A 20961-nucleotide genomic window follows, 5' to 3' on the forward strand; every position below is an offset into this window, starting at 1 on the left:
TGGTGTATTACATTTAATAAGACCTTAAAAAAAGAACTGTAATAAAAAAGAATTCTCAATTTGAGCACTGTTTTTTCTTTGGTTTTTTGTTAAAAAATATCCAACGGGATAAACTAGATTGAAATCATAGAAATCTAAAAAAGACTTGTACCTAAATCCGAAAGTGGCTAAAATATAGGAGATCGAAATGATTTGTTTGACTTAGAAAGAGAAGTAAGGAAAGAAAGCTGCTGCTTCTCGCTGATTTTGTTGAAGATTTGATAAAGAGAATAGAAATCACTCTGGGAGGAAAGATACTAAACTTTACAAGATGACTTTTTTATAGAAATGGAACCACATGTTATTAAAAATTTAAATTGGTATGGAATTGAAATAAATGTTTGGAAAAACTAAAGTAATGACGACAGGAAAGAATTAATTAGTTAATGAATGTCTGCACAAAAGAAGCAAGAATTGAACTAGTAAAACTTCAGTCTCCTAGGTATGACTAACAGAAGATTGGAAAGTGAAAACAAAATAATGGCAATTGAATGATTTAACAGAAAGAAATTGTTATTTATAAGACGCAGTTAAAGAAGCATCTTGTAAATTGTTAATTGGAATATACTTCTATATGGGTGTGAAACATCCACATATTAAGAAAGGCATGGGCACAGAAGCTACCGAATAAGATTAAATGAACTAAGTTATAGAGTGATAGGAGGTAATGTGAATAAGACATTGAATGCAAATTAGGTTTACAAGTTGACATAAATTGTATTTATTTGCTATATGGTCTTTGCAGTTAGTGGTTACTATTTTTTCATTATTGGATACACTATTCAAAACTAAATTAGCCCATTAATGCCTGGGATTGCTTTAGGACTCATAAATTGTTTGATCTTTATAGCCAGCAAAGGATGTCTTCAGCAGTAGTTCTGAAACATAAACCACAATTATCCGTTACAGCACAGTGTATGATATATCATACATAAATTAAAAAAAAATAGAAAAGAAACAAAAACTGATAATGATAAGCGTATTGTTATGTTAATATATTTAAACATATATTTTTAGCAAAATAATCATGTAAGTCTCTTAGTTGAATACATATAAAAAATAAAAATTTTAGTTATTTAGACATACTTCCTTTCCATGGTAACTTCTCAAGATACACAAGTACATAGAACAACAACAAAGCTGTGAAGAAACTAAAAAAAGGTCTACCAACACAATAACCAATATTATCGTGAACCAAAAAGCAAATTGCAAAAAATATAAAACGTAAAAAATGTTATTTAGCTGAAATTTATTCCTTGTTTGCATTGCGCATGATATGTCATATAATAGGCATTAACGGGTTAGATTAAAATTGGATCATTTATAGATTTATATGTACAGTGCTATTAATAAATGATAATGATGACAGAACAGGGTTGTTCAAAAACTACAATTTCAGCAATAGCCTTGTGCTACTTTTAACAATTAAAACTCTTAAAAAAAGATTATGTCAAAAAAATTACTTGTTACAATTAAAAGTATGAGGTAAATATACATTTTTTATGGTAAACATAATTTACCTTACTGCTAAACATAGTGAAGGAAAAATGTAGGCCATGTTTATTAGAAAAGTAGAGATAGATGTTTGTTGTGAAATGCAAGATTTAAAAAAATACCATTTGTATTTTTAATTACAACCTTATATTCAAAAGAAATGCTTTTTTCACTAAGAATACATCATTTAAAACTGTTATTCACAATAGGAGACAAATATTCCAATAAGACATTGAGTGTGGCAAGACAGCCATACTCAATTGCTGTTGCAGTGGAGTATTACAGGAAAGCATGGAACAAAGCTGGACATGATCTGTCTCTACTATATACAAATAGCTATTTGTCTAGTAAAAGAAGGAAGCTGGAGAATGGAGCAATATACTATTGTTAAATAACAATAAACACTAATGAAGATAAATTGTTAAAAATTTGTATACACATTTTTCTTATGATGCAAGTGTGGACTAAGAAAGGAATTTTGAAATTCAGATTTTAGAGTTAAACTGGAGCAACAGTAATATATATATATATTTTTTTTAATTCTTACTAATAGGTAACACCTGAATTTTTGGTATGTAAAAATCTTCATGTGAATATCTAAAGTGACAAATGTGTAGAGTATGGTGGGTCAAAAAATACGCCACTACAATTTCAAAAAATCCTCACAAATTAGATAACTTACCCGGAAAAGGGAGTAAAATTCTGGCTACAGAGAGTTTTACTCTCAAAAGACTTACTATTTAGGAGAAAATTACGCAGAAAATTTAAGTAAGTTTCTTTGCCAGTTATCAGTGAAAGTAATTCACATTATGTATTAAAAGCAAAAAGTTAATATAGAAAAACAAATAAATACATTTAAAAAAATCTCTTTAGCGAAATAATCAGGTGAGAGTTTAATTTTGATTTGATTTTGTACGACCTTATTTACAGACACAGGAATTGCTGCCCAAACCATTTCAATTTCATTGTGTAGTTCCACTAGTAACTGGCTTTTTACTGTACACTACATTCTTGACTGTCCCCCACAAGTAATATACTTGGGGGGTTACGAGATTACCAGACCCGGAGATGAGCTACTGCGATTAGGTAAGGCACAGATGTGACATCGAATGAAAACACCGGAAGCTCTGACAGTCAGAACGTAAGATTTTTAAATCCTATATGTTGTACAGGGATACAATCAAGTGAGGACACCGGAGAATTTCAAGTTTGACTGCGTGTTAAAAAGGTAAGATTCCAACATTGTGACGAATTGTAAATAAACCCTGAAATCAATAATTAAATAATTGTGGAGTCCCAAAAGTCTTGCAGGTATCATTTCTTCCCCTCAAAAACAAAAATTTCTGTATTATAAATAAAACAGTTTTTAACAAATGATATTGATATCAAAAAGAGTAAGACATTACATTTCTATTATCAAAATCATTTATTTATTTAGAATTTTGTTTAAAAAAATACATTTTAAATATATGTAATAGACAATAGATATACAATAATAGATAATAAACAATGTTGAAGCATTCTATGTAAAAAATAGAAAAATTTGTTACAACTCTCTTACCAGCCTGACTTAATTTAAACAACGAATAATTGTATTATTTCTGTAAGTGTGATAGGTATTATTCTCTGTTTAATAAATGAAATTAGTTATGGTGAAATTATATGAAGTTATGGTGGCATGGAATGTTGAAAACCACTTTTATTAATAATCTAATAAGTACATTCTTGCTTAAGCAGTAATGTTCATAACTATAGCGATTAATGTTTTCGACCAACGACTAATCTATAATTCTATATAAAAGCAGTTTAATAGATTGAATTTTTTATATTGTTGTAAATAATATTATAAGAATGCTAATTAGTTGACTACTAATTTTCAAAAATTGGTCGACTAATACACATTTGAATGTTGTTAAAATAATCGATTAATTTTAATAATCGATTAGCACGTACGACTAATTTTAGTCGAACTAATCCCATGGTTGTATGTTAGCGTGTGAGATTATGTTTATAGTTTTTACAGAGTGAAAAAATTGTATATTATTTACGTCCCGTAAGTATATTTATATAAATAAAATTCAAAAAATATATAATAAAAATAATAACGTGGTAATAATAATAGAAACCTAAAATTAAATGTATAGTAATAGGACTAATATTAGTATTGTTTATCCCGCGATTGTTTGCTAGCGGTTAAGATTATGCCTACAGATTTACCAGAGTGAAAGAAGTATTTATTATTTACGTGTTGTAAGCATATTAATGTACCAAAAAATAATAATATAGTAATTTCTATAGTAAATCATTTCTATTAGCTCCAAGCTTTCCACTTCATCAGATGTTACATTTCAGTAATTTATCATTAACTACACTAACTATTATTCAATATTAGTATAATATTATTATTATTATTATTGAAACCACGTGGTTTCAGTAACCACGTTATTTTAAGTTCCAGTATTATAATAAAATATTATTATCATATATTTTTTTTGCAGAGTATGGATGCACAAACTTGTAATTCATTTTTGGAAGATGATCCATTTTCCTTGCCTGTTAAAAAAGAAAACGTGCATGAAACAGAGCAGACAGAATATTTGTTTGTACCTCCTGCCAAGACAGATGATGAAGAAACAATATTTAAACAAGTAAGCCATTTTCTATTTTATGTTGATGTAAATTATAAATATAAGACCTAGTTATTGTAAGAATTCTCAATTTTTTATTCATCAGGATATATTTATTTACTGTTTATGGCCCTCATATGGTTTAGCATTCATGTCTGATATGAGATATTTTGATTTATAATATAAAAAAAAGTTATTAACGAAGTGTAGGGAGATAAATAGCTATGATAAACAAATTGTTCTGAACATTTTAAGGTAGATAAACATTTTGACGACAGTACATAACAAAGAAAGTACAGTGAGCCTCATGTTGTAAACAAAGCTGCATAAACATTATTCTTTCTAGACCCAGATTCAACGTAGTTTACAAAAACTTTACATAACTATCCTTGGTTTGGTGAAACATGTTCAGTTATAAGAAGGTTTATTATACTTTTTGATAATCTTCATTCTAGGTCACTGCATAATTATTTTCAATCAAGACTGATTGTTTATATATGTTTCAAGCAGTGACATTATTTTATACAAAACCATTTAGATTGCGCTTAGGTGCAAACATTTTTCTATTGGTTGATAGCTAAATGCCAATACCTAAAATATACGTGTGTTCCAGTGTTATCAAGTCTGATTATATACTGAAAGATGCCAGTTGCAAACTTCGAGGGCAGTTCAGGAAGTAGCTTACATTATTTAATAAAAAAAAAATAGTTATCTATTTTGAAAGGGACAATCTTAAAATTTTTCTATATAGTCACCATTTAAATTGCACTTATCATAACGATGCACGAGTTTTACAAATCCTTCTCTGTAGAAATCTGCCCCCTTAGATTTTTGGCACCTATCTTGCCCAAAACTTGTGATAAGCAAGCTTCCCCAATACAATTGCTTGCAGTAGATTTTTGTGAAATTTGGGTAAATGAAGCGAGAGTTCCGTAATCAAAATGCGGCGATTTTCACAAATTTTATCGTTGATTATCATTGTCCGTTCATCAGTCACAAGACTCGGCCAACCACTGAGATCGGCCTTCTTGATAAATATTGGTGCGGTGATTTTTAAACTGAATGCACCACTGCCTCATTCCACCATCACTCATTATTCCATCTCTGTACACCTCATAAAGTTGCCGATAAATTTTAACTGGTTTGAGGTTTTTTGCCAGTAAAAACCTAATCACTGAACACACTTCACAACTTGTGGGATTTTCTGCTGTAGCGCACTTTTCAATAATTCACAACAAATACAGTAGGAAAGTCAAAGTCTACAAGGCTATGACAACTTGGTGCATACTCTAGAAAGGTTTTGACACCAATGGGAGCTCTATCCCTATCATCTCCATGCTAGACGCAAACGTAAGTTACTTTTTGGACTGCCCTCATTGTTACCTCCAAGCTCTTGACTTCGTCAGATGTTACATTTCTGTAATATTTCATTAACCGCACTTATTTTAAGTTCCACTATTATAATAAAATATTATTACCTTATATTTTTTTGCAGATTATGGATGCACAAACTTATGATTCAATTTTGGAAGAAGTTCCATTTTCCTTGCCTATTAAAATAGAAAACACGCATGAAACAGAGAAAAAAAAATATTTGTTTGTAACTCTTTCCAAGACAAGTGATGATGGACAGACAGTATTTAAACAAGTAAGCTATTTTGTCTTTTATGTTGGTTTAAGTTATAAATATAAGATCTAGTTATGATATGAATTCTCAACTTTTTATACATAAGGATTCATTTATTTACTGTTTACGGCACCCATATCGTTCAGTAATTGTGTCAGACACAAGATATTTTGATCCAACATTGTTTACAAAAAGAGTACAAAACTATCTTTGGTTTTGTGGAGCACGTTCAGTTACTAAATGGTTTATTGTAGTTTTTGATAATCCTCATACTAGGTCTCTGTATTTTTCTTTTCAAACAACGTTGATATGTTTTCAGCAGTGGCATTGTCTTATACAAAACCATTTAGATTGTGCTTAGGTGGAAACATTTTTTTGTAGATCGATTTATAAATGCCAATGCCTATAATATCTTTGTATTCCATTGCTATCATATACTGATCATATACTGAATGATGCCACTTGCAAACCACGAGGGCAGTTCAGGAAGTAGCTTATGTTCTTTAATAAAATACCAACCAAATGAAAAAAAAGAAATGTTATCTTTTTGAAAGGGACAATCTAACTATTTTTCTACGTAGTCGCCATTTAAATTGAGGCTTTTATTATAACAACGCATGAGCTTTCCAAATCCTTCTCAGTCGAAATCTGCTGCCTTAGATTTTTGGGACTTATCTTGTCCAAAAGTTATGATAAGCAAGCTTTCCTGATACAATTAATTGCAGTAGACTTTTGTGAAAATTGAGATAAATAAAGGGACAGTTCTGTAATCGTAATGCAGCGATTTTCACAAATTTTATCGGTGATTACCTTTGTCAGTTCCTGCATTATGACATTTTTCGTGAAGACTGGCATATTACAGTCGAACAAATAGAAAAAAAGTTACAGTAAGTGTTGGAACAGTTCATAATGTTTTCAGTAACAAGCTCATGTACAGCAAAACAAGTGCAAGGTGGTTCCTGAAGAAGTTAACGCAACAAGGAAACAAGACTCAAAGTGTGTGCTGATTTGAAAAAACGTTATGAAAGGGAAGGTGATCCTTTTCTAAACAAGATTTTAACGTGTAATGAAACTGGGGTTCACAATTTTGTACCAGAGTCTAAAAAACAAAGCATGGAATGGAAGCATATCAGCTCACTTGTCCAAAAGAAATTCAAAATGCAAGCATCAGTGGGAAAAGTCATATTGACCGTCTTTTGGGATGCGCAAACCGTCTTATGTGATTATTTGCAAAATAAGCGTACAATAAACAGTACAATACTCAGACACGCTGATGAAAAATGTAAAGCCAACAATGAGAGAAAACATCGCGGATCTCAAAGAAAAGGCGGATATTGGTACACGACAATGCTCGACGTCACACCGCATAGCTGACCCAAGAAACCATTGGAAAGATGGGTCGGGAAATACTACCACATCCTTCCTATAGTCCTGACTTGACTTGGATTTTCATTTGTTTGTTACTCTCAAGGAGGAAAAACATTCACTATCAACGACGAGGAAACATAAAGTCTATATACCCAGTGAATATGTTTCTTTTGCCAAAAATTGTATCTTTTTAGGTAATAAAAAACAATGACCTCTACTGGTATTGCCCAATCATGTGTATTTTTTGAAATTTAGAAACTCATTGATCATTTTGCCTCTGGTTTTCATGTGGTGTTTGTTACAAACATAGACTATTATTATAGTAACTCATTTCCATACATAACTGACACAGGCTGCTGCTTTGGAACACATTTTGATCCATAACATGTCTTAAATTATCTTTGACATTATAGGAGGGCTGTCCAGAAAGTAACATACGTTTTGAAATAAAAAACCAACCAAGTAAAAAAAAAATTGTATTATACACATTTTAAAGGAACAATCTTCAATCTTAAACTGTTTTTCTACATAGTAGCCATTTAAATTGAGGCACTTAATTAAAGTGCATCTAAATTGCACAAGCAATTCCTTAAGCACAAGCTTTTCAATTCCTTTCTGTAGAAATCTACAGCCTTAGATTTCAACCACTGGTTTACACTTGCATTAAGTTTTGCATCTTTTTCAAAGCGCTTTGTTGCATTGCGAACCAGGTCTTCATCGCTGGATAGATGTGGTAATCGCCCAGTGCCAGATCCAGACTGTACTGTGGGTGATCAAACACCACCCCTCGAAAACCATCCAAGAGGTATCTGGTACAATTAGTCGTGTGTGGATGTGCGTTGTGAAAAAACAACACTATGAGCTCAGTTTTCCTGCTGCTTGTTTTGCATCGCTCTCCGTAGATTTATCAATGTCTCACAATATCTTTGAGTTAATTGTGTTGCCATTTTCAAGGAAATCAACGGAAGCACTCCCTCAGCGGCCCAAAACATAGTTGCCATAATCTTTATGGCTGACAATGGTTGAAAACATTTTACTGGTTTTCTGGGAGAACCAGTGTGACCCCATTCTATGGGCTGTCTTTTTGTTTCACAGTTGACATGCTTTACCCATGTCTCATTTTCTGTTACAACACGATCAAGCAGTGGATTACCATCCTCGTTGTAGGTTTCGAGGTAATTCAGCGATGCAGCAAGAAGCTATTTTTATGGTCTTTCAATATTTTTGGCACCCATCTTGCACATAACTTGTGGTAGCCAAGCTTCCCTGTTACAATTTCTTGCAGTAAATTTCGTGAAATTTGGGGGAAATGAGCAATAGTTTCGTAATCATAAAATAGTGATTTTCATGAGTTTTATAGTTGATTTTAATTGTTATTTTATCAGCCAAAAGGCTAGGCCGACCACTGCGGTTCTTATCATGAACATTGGTGTGACGATTTTTAAACTGAATGCACCACTGCCTCACTCCACTGTTATTCATTATTCCATCTCCATACACCTTACAAAGTTGATGAAAATTCCAATTGCTTTGAGGTTTTTTGCCAGTAAAATCCTGATAACTGAACGCACCTCACACTCGCAGTATTTTCTATTGAAAAGTACATTTTAATAATTTACAATAAAAAAAGTAGAAAAATCACAGTTCACATGCTACGACATCTTGATGCGTTCTTGATGAGTATAAAAATGTTTTGACGCCAGGATGGTAGCTCTATCCCCATCAATCTCCATGCTAGGGACAAATGTAAGTTACTTTTTGAACTGCTCTTATAGTTAGCTCCATGCTCTTGACTTTATCAGATGTTACATTTCAGTAATATTTAATTAACCACACTTATTTTAAGTCCCACTATTATAAAACAATATTATTATTACTTTATATTTTTTGCAGAATATTGATGGACAGACTGGTAATTCATTTTTGGAAGAAGATCCATTATCCTTGCTCGTCAAAAAAGAAAACATGCATGAAACAGAGCAAAAAGACAATTTGTTTGTACCTCTTGCAAAGACAGATGATGAGCAGACAATATTTAATCATGTAAGCTATTTTCTATTTTCTCTTGGTTTATGTTATAATTATAAGATCTAGTTATTGTAAGAATTCTCAATTTTTCTATTCATCAGAATACTTTTATGTTTTTTATGAGGTAAAGAAGATTTTTGAGGAGGACATCGCAAGAGGTCTGAGTAAAAAAGATAAGGTAGAAAATGTAGAAGAAGAGTGGGAGAATGTTAAAAAGGAAATTCTTAAATCAGCAGAAGCAAACTTAGGCGGAATAAAGAGAACCGGTAGATAACCTTGGGTTTCAGACGATATATTGCAGCTGATGGATGAACGTAGAAAATATAAGAATGCTAGTGATGAAGAAAGTAAAAGGAACTATCGGAAATTAAGAAATGCTATAAACAGGAAGTGCAAACTGGTGAAAGAAGAGTGGATTAAAGAAAAGTGTTCAGAAGTGGAAAGAGAAATGAACATTGGTAAAATAGACGGAGCATACAGGAAAGTTAAGGAAAATTTTGGGGTACATAAATTAAAATCTAATAATGTGTTAAACAAAGATGGTACACCAATATATAATACGAAAGGTAAAGTCGATAGATGGGTGGAATATATTGAAGAGTTATACGGAGGAAATGAATTAGAAAATGGTGTTGTAGAGGAAGAAGAGGAAGTTGAGGAGGATGAAATGGGAGAAACAATACTGAGATCTGAATTTAAGAGAGCATTAAAAGACTTAAATGGCAGAAAGGCTCCTGGAATAGACGGAATACCTGTAGAATTACTGCGCAGTGCAGGTGAGGAAGCGATTGATAGATTATACAAACTGGTGTGTAATATTTATGAAAATAGGGAATTTCCATCAGACTTCAAAAAAAGTGTTATAGTTATGATACCAAAGAAAGCAGGGGCAGATAAATGTGAAGAATACAGAACAATTAGTTTAACTAGTCATGCATCAAAAATCTTAACTAGAATTTTATACAGAAGAATTGAGAGGAGAGTGGAAGAAGTATGTCCCTATACTTTTCCTAACAGGAAAAGTATAGGGACAAGGGAAGCAATTTTAGGCCTCAGATTAATAGTAGAAGGAAGATTAAAGAAAAAAAACCAACATACTTGGCGTTTATAGACCTAGAAAAGACTTTCGATAACGTAGACTGGAATAAAATGTTCAGCATTTTAAAAAAATTAGGGTTCAAATACAGAGATAGAAGAACAATTGCTAACATGTACAGGAACCAAACAGCAACAATAACAATTGAAGAACATAAGAAAGAAGCCCTAATAAGAAAGGGAGTCCGACAAGGATGTTCCCTATCTCCGTTACTTTTTAATCTTTACATGGAACTAGCAGTTAATGATGTTAAAGAACAATTTAGATTCGGAGTAACAGTACAAGGTGAAAAGATAAAGATGCTACGATTTGCTGATGATATAGTAATTCTAGCCGAGAGTAAAAAGGATTTAGAAGAAACAATGAACGGCATAGATGAAGTCCTACGCAAGAACTATCGCATGAAAATAAACAAGAACAAAACAAAAGTAATGAAATGTAGTAGAAATAACAAAGATGGACCGCTGAATGTGAAAATAGGAGGAGAAAAGATTACGGAGGTAGAAGAATTTTGTTATTTGGGAAGTAAAATTACTAAAGATGGACGAAGCAGGAGCGATATAAAATGCCGAATACCACAAGCTAAACGAGCCTTCAGTAAGAAATATAATTTGTTTACATCAGAAATTAATTTAAATGTCAGGAAAAGATTTTTGAAAGTGTATGTTTGGAGTGTCGCTTTATATGGAAGTGAAACTTGGACAATCGGAGTATCTGAGAAGAAAAGATTAGAAGCTTTTGAAATGTGGTGCTATAGGAGAATGTTAAAAATCAGATGGGTAGATAAAGTGACAAATGAAGAGGTATTGCGGCAAATAGATGAAGAAAGAAGCATTTGGAAAAATATAGTTAAAAGAAGAGACAGACTTATAGGCCACATACTAAGGCATCCTGGAATAGTCGCTTTAATATTGGAAGGACAGGTAGAAGGGAAAAATTGTGTAGGCAGGCCACGTTTGGAGTATGTAAAACAAATTGTTGGGGATGTAGGATGTAGAGGGTATACTGAAATGAAACGACTAGCACTAGATAGGGAATCTTGGAGAGCTGCATCAAACCAGTCAAATGACTGAAGACAAAAAAAAAAAAAAACTTTTATGTAGTGTTTGTGGCCCACATATCATGTAGCATTCTTGTCTGACTTGAGATATTTTATTTATAATATAAACAATATATTATACGGAGTATAGGGAGGTAAATAGCTATGATGAACAGATTGCCCCTAACACTTTATGGTAGGTAAACATTTTTTACAACAGTACATAACGTAAATATAGATGTTTTTGGGCTCTTGGATTGTGTATAGCATCGCAATAAATGAATGAATGCAGGCCATGTTAAAGTTATGAGGCTTTTTCATTGCTTTCAGGCTGAGAACTACAGACTTTTTCCCCTTGAATAATAGTTTTAATAGGTTGATAGATACAAAAACATAAAAGAAGAGTAGAAGGAAATTCTTAAGTTCAGATAGACCGGATAATGAATACAATTCAGTGGTATTCATTTTTTAATTGATGTCCACAATGTTGAACTATTTTTTACATGCCATAAAGGATGTGTTAAATCTTTTTTCTCTATAATTTATTTGAAGTTTCAAGTTAATTTTTTTTTCTACAGTCATTTGACTTGTTTGTTGCAGCTCTCCAATATTCCCTATGTAGTACCAGTCGTTTCATTTTGTTATACCCCCTACATCGCACTTCCCTAACAACTTGGTTTTGATATTCCAACTGTTGCTTCCTGCACAATTTTTCCCATGTACCTGCCCCTCCAATATCAAAGCTACTATTCCAGGATGCTGTAATATGTGGTCTGTAAGTCTGTCACTATCCAACCATTTGATTTTTATCATGCTATAGCACCACATTTCAAAAGCTTCTCATCTTTTCTCCTCAAGTACTTTGATTGTCCAAGTTTCACTTGCATATAAAATTATGCTCCAAGCATATACTTTCAAAAATGATTTCCTGACGTTTAAATTAATTTTTGATGTAAGCAAATTATATTTTTGACTGAAAGCTCGTTTGGCTTGTGCTATTTGTCAGTTATCACTGCTGCTTCATCCATCTTTTAGTAATTCTACTTCCCAAATAACAGAAGTCTTTTACCTCCATAATCTTTTAATATTTTTATACTCAGTGGTCCATTTACATTATTTCGACTATATTCCATTACTTTTATTTTGTTCTTGCTTATTTACATGCACTAGTTCTTCCGAAGGACTTCATTTATGCCATTCATTGCCTGTAATAAATCACTTTTACTCTCTGCTAGAATTACTATATCATCAGCAGATCGTAGCATCTTTATCTTTACACTTTGTACTGTTACTCCGGATCTAAATTGTTCTTGACCATCATTAACTGCTAGTTCTATGTAAAGACTAAAAAGTAACGGGGATAAGGAACATCCTTGTCGGACTCCCTTTTTTATTACGGTTTTTTTCTTATGTTCTTCAATTATTACTGTTGCTGTTTGGTTCCTATAAATGTTAGCAATTAAACTTGTATCTCTGTATTTGAACCCTAATTTATTTAAATGCTGAACATTTTATTCCAGTGTACGTTATCGAATGTCTTTTCCAGGTATATAAATTCCAAGTATGTTGGTTTGTTTTTCTTTAATCATCCTTCTACTATTAATCTGAGCTCTAAAATTGTTTCCCTTGTCCCTATACTTTTCCTGAAATCAAATTGGTGTTCTCCTAACAGTTCTTCCTCTCTCCTCTCAATTCTTCTGTACAGAATTCTAGTTAAGATTTTTGATGCATGAGTAGTTAAGCTAATTGCTCTGTATAATTTACATTTATCTGCTCCTGCTTTCTTAGGTATCCTGACTATAACACTCTTTTTGAAGTCTGATGGAACTTCCCGTTTTTCGTAAATATTACACACCAGCTTGTATAATTATCCATTTCTTCCTCACCTGCACACGCAGTAATTCTGCAGTTATTCAGTCTATTCCAGGAGCCTTTCTGTCATTCAGATCTTTTAATGCGCTCTTAAATTCAGATTGTTTATCCCCTTTCATCCTCTTCGACTTTCTCTTCTTCCTCTAAAACACCATTTTCGATTTCATCTCTTCTGTATAACTCTTCAATATATTCCACTCGCCTATCGACTTTTCCTTTCATGCTATAAATCGGTGTACCATTTTTGTTTAACATATTATTAGATTTTAATTTATGTACCCCAAAATTTCTTGTTCATTACGAAAACCATTCCTGCCTGCACATTATTTGAAGCTCAGTTGATTATTGTAAAATCTCTAACCAAAAGTTGTTTTCTTGTTCCCTAGAATAACTATAGCTGGAATTACTATATCAGAAAATCGTAGCATCATTATCTTTTCACCTTGCACTGTTACTCCAGATCTAAATTGTTCTTTAACATCATTAACTGCTGGTTCTATTCAAAAATTAAAAGATAACAGGGATAGAGAACATCCTTGTCCGACTTGTTTTTACTACTACCACCGACAATATTAGGTCAATCAAATTAAATTTTAAGTGCCAAAATTAACTTCCATTAGGTAAGACATGTGAAAAATAGGAAAACCTGTAGAAATGAATGAACTACTTTTCCAACCTCTTGTTGTTCAAAATCATTTTCAAAATAGCATTCAAAGTTGGAGAAAAACAATTTTTTTTGTTTTAAAGAAAAACGAGACGTTTTGAAAAAAAGAGTTTTCAGTTCACAGACTAGCTGAGGACATCAAGCCAAAGTCTATCGTCCCCACATTAAATTCGGCACATCAACGTGCCGAATTTAATGCATTGTCGATATTGACTGGCTATAGTCGATGCAGTGCATCGACTATAGCCAGAGGCCTATATGATGAAGTGTTTCCTTGTAATACGCATTATACACTTCTCTTAGGGACTCCAGGCGCCCAAGCCTTCTCTTGTCCCAATGGCACTTTTTCCGTCCACCAATACACAGCTTGCGGGGGAGTGTCCCATTACAGGCGTTAGTGAGGGACTCAACAAGACAGGCCATCTTCTCCTCAGCTTTCAGGAGTCAAACAACTCCCCGAAGATCGATCACCCCAGCAAATGCCTCTGCATCCTTATTTCTGGTACTCCAGCTCCTTGTCGCAGATCATCGTACTCGTCTCATATCAATCTCCGCAATCACCGTAATAACAGCCCATTGATCACTAGCCGTGAATCCTTCCCGTACCTTCCACTTCGGAACCCTGCTAGCTAGATCAGGTGTAGCAAATGTGAGGTCTACCACAGATCCTTACTCTCCTCTCCTGAGGCGGTATGTGCTCTCGCAGTTATTAGACAAACTAACTCAAGCGCCGCCACCGCATCGTTCAGGGTGGTGCCACGGGTGTTGGTTTTCGTTGAAACCCAGGAGGCCGACCAGTCGTTAAAATCTCCTGCCAGCAGTGCAGGACGACAACAAACCACATCTCAAAAAATCGAGAACACCAGTATCTCTCCAGAATGGTGTTGGGCCCTCTCCTAGTTTTCTTTGTTGTCCTTCTTCTTTTTAGGGCATGCAGTGCTATCTGTCCTGTACCCCTCTCCACCACAGTTGAAGCATCAAGCCACCCTGTCTGTGTCCTCACAGTTCCTCGCAAGGTGGCAAGTCTCCAGGCATCTACATCACCGTTGTGGAAGCTCGATGTATTTCCACTCTGTAAGAGACTCTCTCAGCCCAATATTGACTCGTCCCTGCAGAGCAACAGCTGCAACGATGGTCGCCGGATGCCGCCACGCCGGTCTCCGAATTACCCAGCCTTTCTCCAAACCACGAATCCGGAGAACGGCCATCCTCGTTTTCTTAGTGATAGACCCAACCTTTAAGATTGAAATCAGATTTTGCCTTAGAGTGCCAGACTTCTCTCTCCACCTTAACTTTAATTTCCATTCTGTCGTCTGCCTTCCTTACAGAAGGAATCACAGCAGTCGGCGGCATCATAATGTCTTTCCTGACCTACTTAATCCGGTCTGCATAGGTAGCCGCAGTCTTTACTTTGATCATTCTCCCCTTTTTTCCTCTACTGGTTCATCACGCCTCCATGCAGAAGGGAGACTTCCAGTCAGAGTGATTATGTGACATCTGTAGCCAGTCGACCTACACTCACACCCTAAAATCTTGCACGCATATACGGCAGTATCCTGCAAGTTGATGTCTGCCTGTAGAGGCCCAAGGTCCACAGTTCTTCTTGATTCTCGCGAATACATGTACCAGGCCCAACTCAAGGTCACTTCCATCATCAGAATCAACACATGCAGTATGAAAGATGTTGGAGACCGATGTTTCATCTGTTTCTGTGTCTCCCAACACGTCTTACCTCCAACATAGCCAGCACTGCATTTCCAGCCCTAATGGGAGACTTACTAAGGAGCCAGGCCACCTGCGGTTGCCTGGTGGCCAGGGAATCCATTACCTTACTTTCTGCCAGAGCATTTATGTCGATAACTGCAACCATATTTAGGGCCCTGTGTCTCCGATCCAGAGTTCCTACCTGTGTGTTCCTGAAGGCCTTCTTAGGCCGTCCTTAATAAACTCAGTAACCTAGGGTGCAGGCACCCTGTTATCCAGTGCATTTATAATCGGACACCGAGTAACAACAAGCCTTTGAGTGGCCGCATCCGATGTGATTCTCTTTGTAGTGTCAACAGAGACATCATTTGCCATTTTTCTAAGATCTGACAACATTTAGACAAGTAAGATATTTTCATTTACTATTTAATGGCGTAAATAATATGTGGCAATTCTTGTTTAACATTAGATACTTTGATTAAAAAGAATGATGAAAACAGTATGTGGAGGATTGTAGCTGTCATGATACTAGTTATAAGTCACTTTTGAAAACTCATGGCTTTTGAAAAAGAATAAACATTCCGTGCCAGGTTTTATAAAAGGTTTCTTGTTTCTTTCTTCGTAGTACCAAAATATAATGTTGTTCATCACACATAAACCTACTGAAATGCAGCTGATAGATTCTTGCAAGTGAATTTATAATCTATTCACAGAATCCAGCTATGTGATGAAAATTGTTGTCCTTACAAAAAAACTACTTCGATGTATCTCTTATGGTGCTGTATATGTGTCACAGCCATAACAAATTGTTTACCTCCCAACAGACAGTGTGTTGCATTATTGCTGTTGAAACATCCGTGAAACACAGAAATAAATAAATGTAAGAAATATTATACTTCTTTATGCCAATCCTATTGGTCTTTGATAAGAGCCATGAGGCTACTTTTCCAGGATCTATACTTCATGTGTAGTTTGTAGTGTGAAATTTATGAGATTTCTGAGGGTTCCTAAGAATTTTTGATCTGGTTTTATGCCATTTCTCTAAGGTTTTCATTACTGATTGATTAGAATCTTTTTTTCATGTACATTGAATTATAACCGGTAATTATAATAAAATGACTATTCAGTATCGCAATATAAGAATTGCATAATATAAATCTGAAAATTATTGGATTGTATTGAAATGTCGCTACTTTTAAGGAAAAGAAAATTTGACTTTTTGAAGCTGTAGAACGCATCAGCTTTCACAAAATAAGGGAAACTTCTTAGAGTTTCCTTTCACAGAAATTTTAATTCATATTTAAATGGCAGTTTCAATTAAATTTGTGCTTTAATTGTTGGCAGTCCATAAATATTCTATAGAAACTGTTGAAACCATTCCCAGTATTGAATTCACTTTCCACAGTCTCTGGACAATAACTTTTGAATCGCTTTATATGGGATGAAACGGAGCTTCTTATAAATTGCCTTGTTGAAGTTGTTTTTTGTGTTGAGCTAACCTTTGCACAGGTCTGTTGAAACTACTTCATATAGTTGATATGTTTTAGTTTTTTCTTCAAATACTAATGGTCTATCACTTCACTCATATATCTTTATTGATCCAATCTTCCAAAAGTCTTCAATTAGTGTTCTTACACTATATCGATTAGGAACCGGTGTACCTGGAAGACTAATAAAATACTATTCTTTTACTGTCTGATACTCTCCATGCTTATGAGGATGGATTAAATGAGAAATTTTCACTGTTCTGTGTGCACATGGAAAGACAGCCTCAGTCATTCAAAGACAATGAACAAACAGTGACAACAAAGAATCACTTCTTCTTATGTTAAGACACATCTTGTCTCAACATTGTGATTGGCTCATGGAAGCTAACTGCACGCAATACAGGATTACCAACCTTTGTGAAAGCATTACTCATAGTGCATAGAATAAAATTCTTCAGCCTATCATCATGTTTATATAGGTGCGCAGTTACTTTTTGAATGCACTGGTTTATAAACATCCTGTTAGAGCTCATGCTTAGAATGATACATTTTCAGGTTAGATGGTAGCAATGAATTTACACTGACAAAATGTGATATTGCTAGATATTTTGTCTACAAAGATGCTAATCATATCACCAAAATAGCTGTGAAAGAAATGTCTGTGACTTTGTGTGAGCTATAGACTAAGAAAAATTCTTCATCCTTTAAAAATTTACTATAAAACTTAATCATCAATTCAGTGATTGGTTTGCCCTATTAACCAATTTTAGGGAACTTAGCAGTGAAATTTATAGAATTTATTTATGCTTTCATTACTACAAATTTGGTCGATATTGACTGATGAAGAAAAATAAGTAACTTCATAATCAAGTAATTTTCTCCAAATCATTTCTTATAAAATTTCCATATCAGGTGTTAAATACATGCCAAGTTGCTGCTGTTGTACTATTTTATCACGTTGTTTGGCCAAAACTGTGCAGGAATTTTTTTGCCAAACCCTGACACAATGAACTGCAGCGTTGATGGCAACACAAATCCACAGATGAATCGAAATGATGTTCAGTAGGTAACACCAAATGTTTATTGTTAATGCTGCATGTTAAATAATTTTTTTATGTTTGAAACGATCTAAATCTTATTACTCATAGTAGTGTTCTCTTGAAATCAGAAAAACAGTTAAAAAGTTTTTAAATAAGACATCTAAAAGTAAAGTTTTTTATTTTTACCAAACGCTCAGCAATATCATAAGTATACTTTTCTATTCTGTCACGAAATTAAGTTAAAACCTGGAACAAAAATTTGTCAAAAAAGAAATAATTTATAAATTATGCCTCAGCAAGTTATAAATTGCATTACATACTTCTGGTATGAATTTGAATATATGTGATTTAGAAACAAAACATTTCTCAAGAAACATGTAGCTCACTCGTGTTGATAAATACTAAACAAATATTTTAAGTTTCATTGCAGCTGACATTGCTTTTCTTATGGCACCCATTTTTTGTGTATCGGAATTGATTAAAAATTTATATATTTTTGATCTTCAGTATATTATTCTTTCATTATTAACTTGGCTAAATTCTTAATTCTTTTTTTTTTATAATTTTCTTTTTTTTATATGTCATTATAAAATTGTCTGTTGTCAGACTAGTTTTAGTTCTATACTATGTAGTACACAGTTTACGGATTATGTTACATTTTGTTAATTATTTTTTAACTGCATTTACTAAACAAGTTTTTATTTTTGCTCCGTACAAACAAACATATTGTGCTTGGTTAAATATGAAGATGAGATATTTATTATTAGAGTATAAGTTGTCAATTTGTAGTTGGAATTGTTAAAATTAACAAAGTTTTGTGATTGATTTTTTTAGGATAATGAAAAAACTATTGGTGATGTGGAGGAAAGAAATACTGAAAGTATTTTACTGACATCAAAATGTGTGGTTTGCAATAAAATAAAAAATAACTGTACATGTGATAATGTTGTTGGTAAAGAATATGATCATTTAAACAGTTTTGCTTTTAAAGAAAAATGCTTGCAAATTACTAATAAAACAGATGAAGAAATGAACATCATAACTTCTCATCATCCTATTCACAGATGTACGTTTTGTCAGGAGTCTTTCACTCGAAGAAGTACCTTAGAGTCACACTTATCTATTCATGTTGTCAAAAAAAACTTAACACGTAATTTTTGTAAAAAAACTTTTTACAAAAGCAATAATTTAAAGACACATATCTCTATCCATACTGGTGAGAAAAAATTCACTTGTAATTTTTGTAAAAAAACATTTAATCACAGCAGTAGTTTAAAAAGACATCTCACTATTCATACTGGTGAGAAAAAAGTCACTTGTAATTTTTGTAAAAAAACATTTACTCGCCTCAGTACTTTAAAAACACATCTCGCTATTCATACTGGTGAGAAGAAATTCACTTGTAATTTTTGTAAAACAAGATTTAATCAAAGCAGTAATTTAAAAAAACATCTCGCTATTCATACTGGTGAGAAGAAATTCACTTGTAATTTTTGTAAAAAAACATTTAATCAAAGCAGTAATTTAAAAACACATCTCGCTATTCATACTGGTGAGAAGAAATTCACTTGTAATTTTTGTAAAAAAACATTTCGTCTAAAATCTAGTTTAAAAACACATCTCTCTATTCATACTGGTGAGAAAAAAGTCACTTGTAATTTTTGTAAAAAAACATTTAATCTAAGCGGTAGTTTAAAAAGACATCTCGCTATTCATACTGGTGAGAAGAAATTCACTTGTAATTTTTGTAAAAAAACATTTAATCAAAGCGGTAGTTTAACAAGACATCTCTCTATTCATACTGGTGAGAAGAAATTTACTTGTGATTTTTGTAAGAAAACATTTCGTCTAAAATGTAATTTAAAAACACATATCTCTATCCATACTGGTGAGAAAAAATTCACTTGTAATTTTTGTAAAAAAACATTTAATCACAGCAGTAGTTTAAAAAGACATCTCACTATTCATACTGGTGAGAAAAAAGTCACTTGTAATTTTTGTAAAAAAACATTTAATCGCCTCAGTACTTTAAAAACACATCTCACTATTCATACTGGTGAGAAGAAATTCACTTGTAATTTTTGTAAAACAAGATTTAATCAAAGCAGTAATTTAAAAAAACATCTCGCTATTCATACTGGTGAGAAGAAATTCACTTGTAATTTTTGTAAAAAAACATTTAATCAAAGCAGTAATTTAAAAACACATCTCGCTATTCATACTGGTGAGAAGAAATTCACTTGTAATTTTTGTAAAAAAACATTTCGTCTAAAATCTAGTTTAAAAACACATCTCTCTATTCATACTGGTGAGAAAAAAGTCACTTGTAATTTTTGTAAAAAAACATTTAATCAAAGCGGTAGTTTAAAAAGACATCTCGCTATTCATACTGGTGAGAAAAATGTTGCATGTAATTTTTATCTAAAAAGTTTACATGCAAGTCAAATTAAGTTGACAGAGTGATATAAATTTTCTTTATTTGTAGTTTGTTGCTTTTTTTTTACATTATTGTATACACTATTCAAAACAAATTAATTTATAAACAAGATCATTCAGAATCATTTATCATTTATGTAATGTATGTACAATTCATTAATAAAGTTTTGTAGTAGCTTATATTTTACATGATTAATATTTCCTTTATATCAGGTTGTCTAAAAAGTATTGAGCCTTTGGAGAGGTCAAAATTGAGAATACATGTATTGTTATTGAATAATAACATTTTGAGACCACGTGCACAATTTTTTTCGATTACGTTCTGCCATTTTTCCATCAACACCATATACCCTGAGCTATAAACGTCTGTGGTTTCTGTTCATAAAACACACGGTTTTCACAGGCCTTCTTTAAAACTAATTTAACACCGTTCAGGGAGT

The 20961-nt window shown here is 33.0% G+C and overlaps 1 protein-coding gene across 1 annotated transcript; it reads left to right on the forward strand.

Moving 5' to 3' along the window:
* Positions 1-8266: 8266 nt before the first annotated feature.
* On the forward strand, positions 8267-20691 carry LOC142332774 (uncharacterized). The gene is made up of 3 exons (XM_075379390.1): positions 8267-8365; positions 9049-9198; positions 18920-20691. The coding sequence occupies exons 1-3, from the start codon at positions 8267-8269 to the stop codon at positions 20546-20548; spliced, it is 1878 nt and encodes a 625-aa protein (XP_075235505.1). The 3' UTR covers positions 20549-20691.
* Positions 20692-20961: the final 270 nt, after the last annotated feature.

The sequence above is a fragment of the Lycorma delicatula genome, chromosome 12 (assembly GCF_047948215.1).
Source record: "Lycorma delicatula isolate Av1 chromosome 12, ASM4794821v1, whole genome shotgun sequence".
In the NCBI taxonomy this organism is placed as follows: Eukaryota; Metazoa; Arthropoda; class Insecta; order Hemiptera; family Fulgoridae; genus Lycorma; species Lycorma delicatula.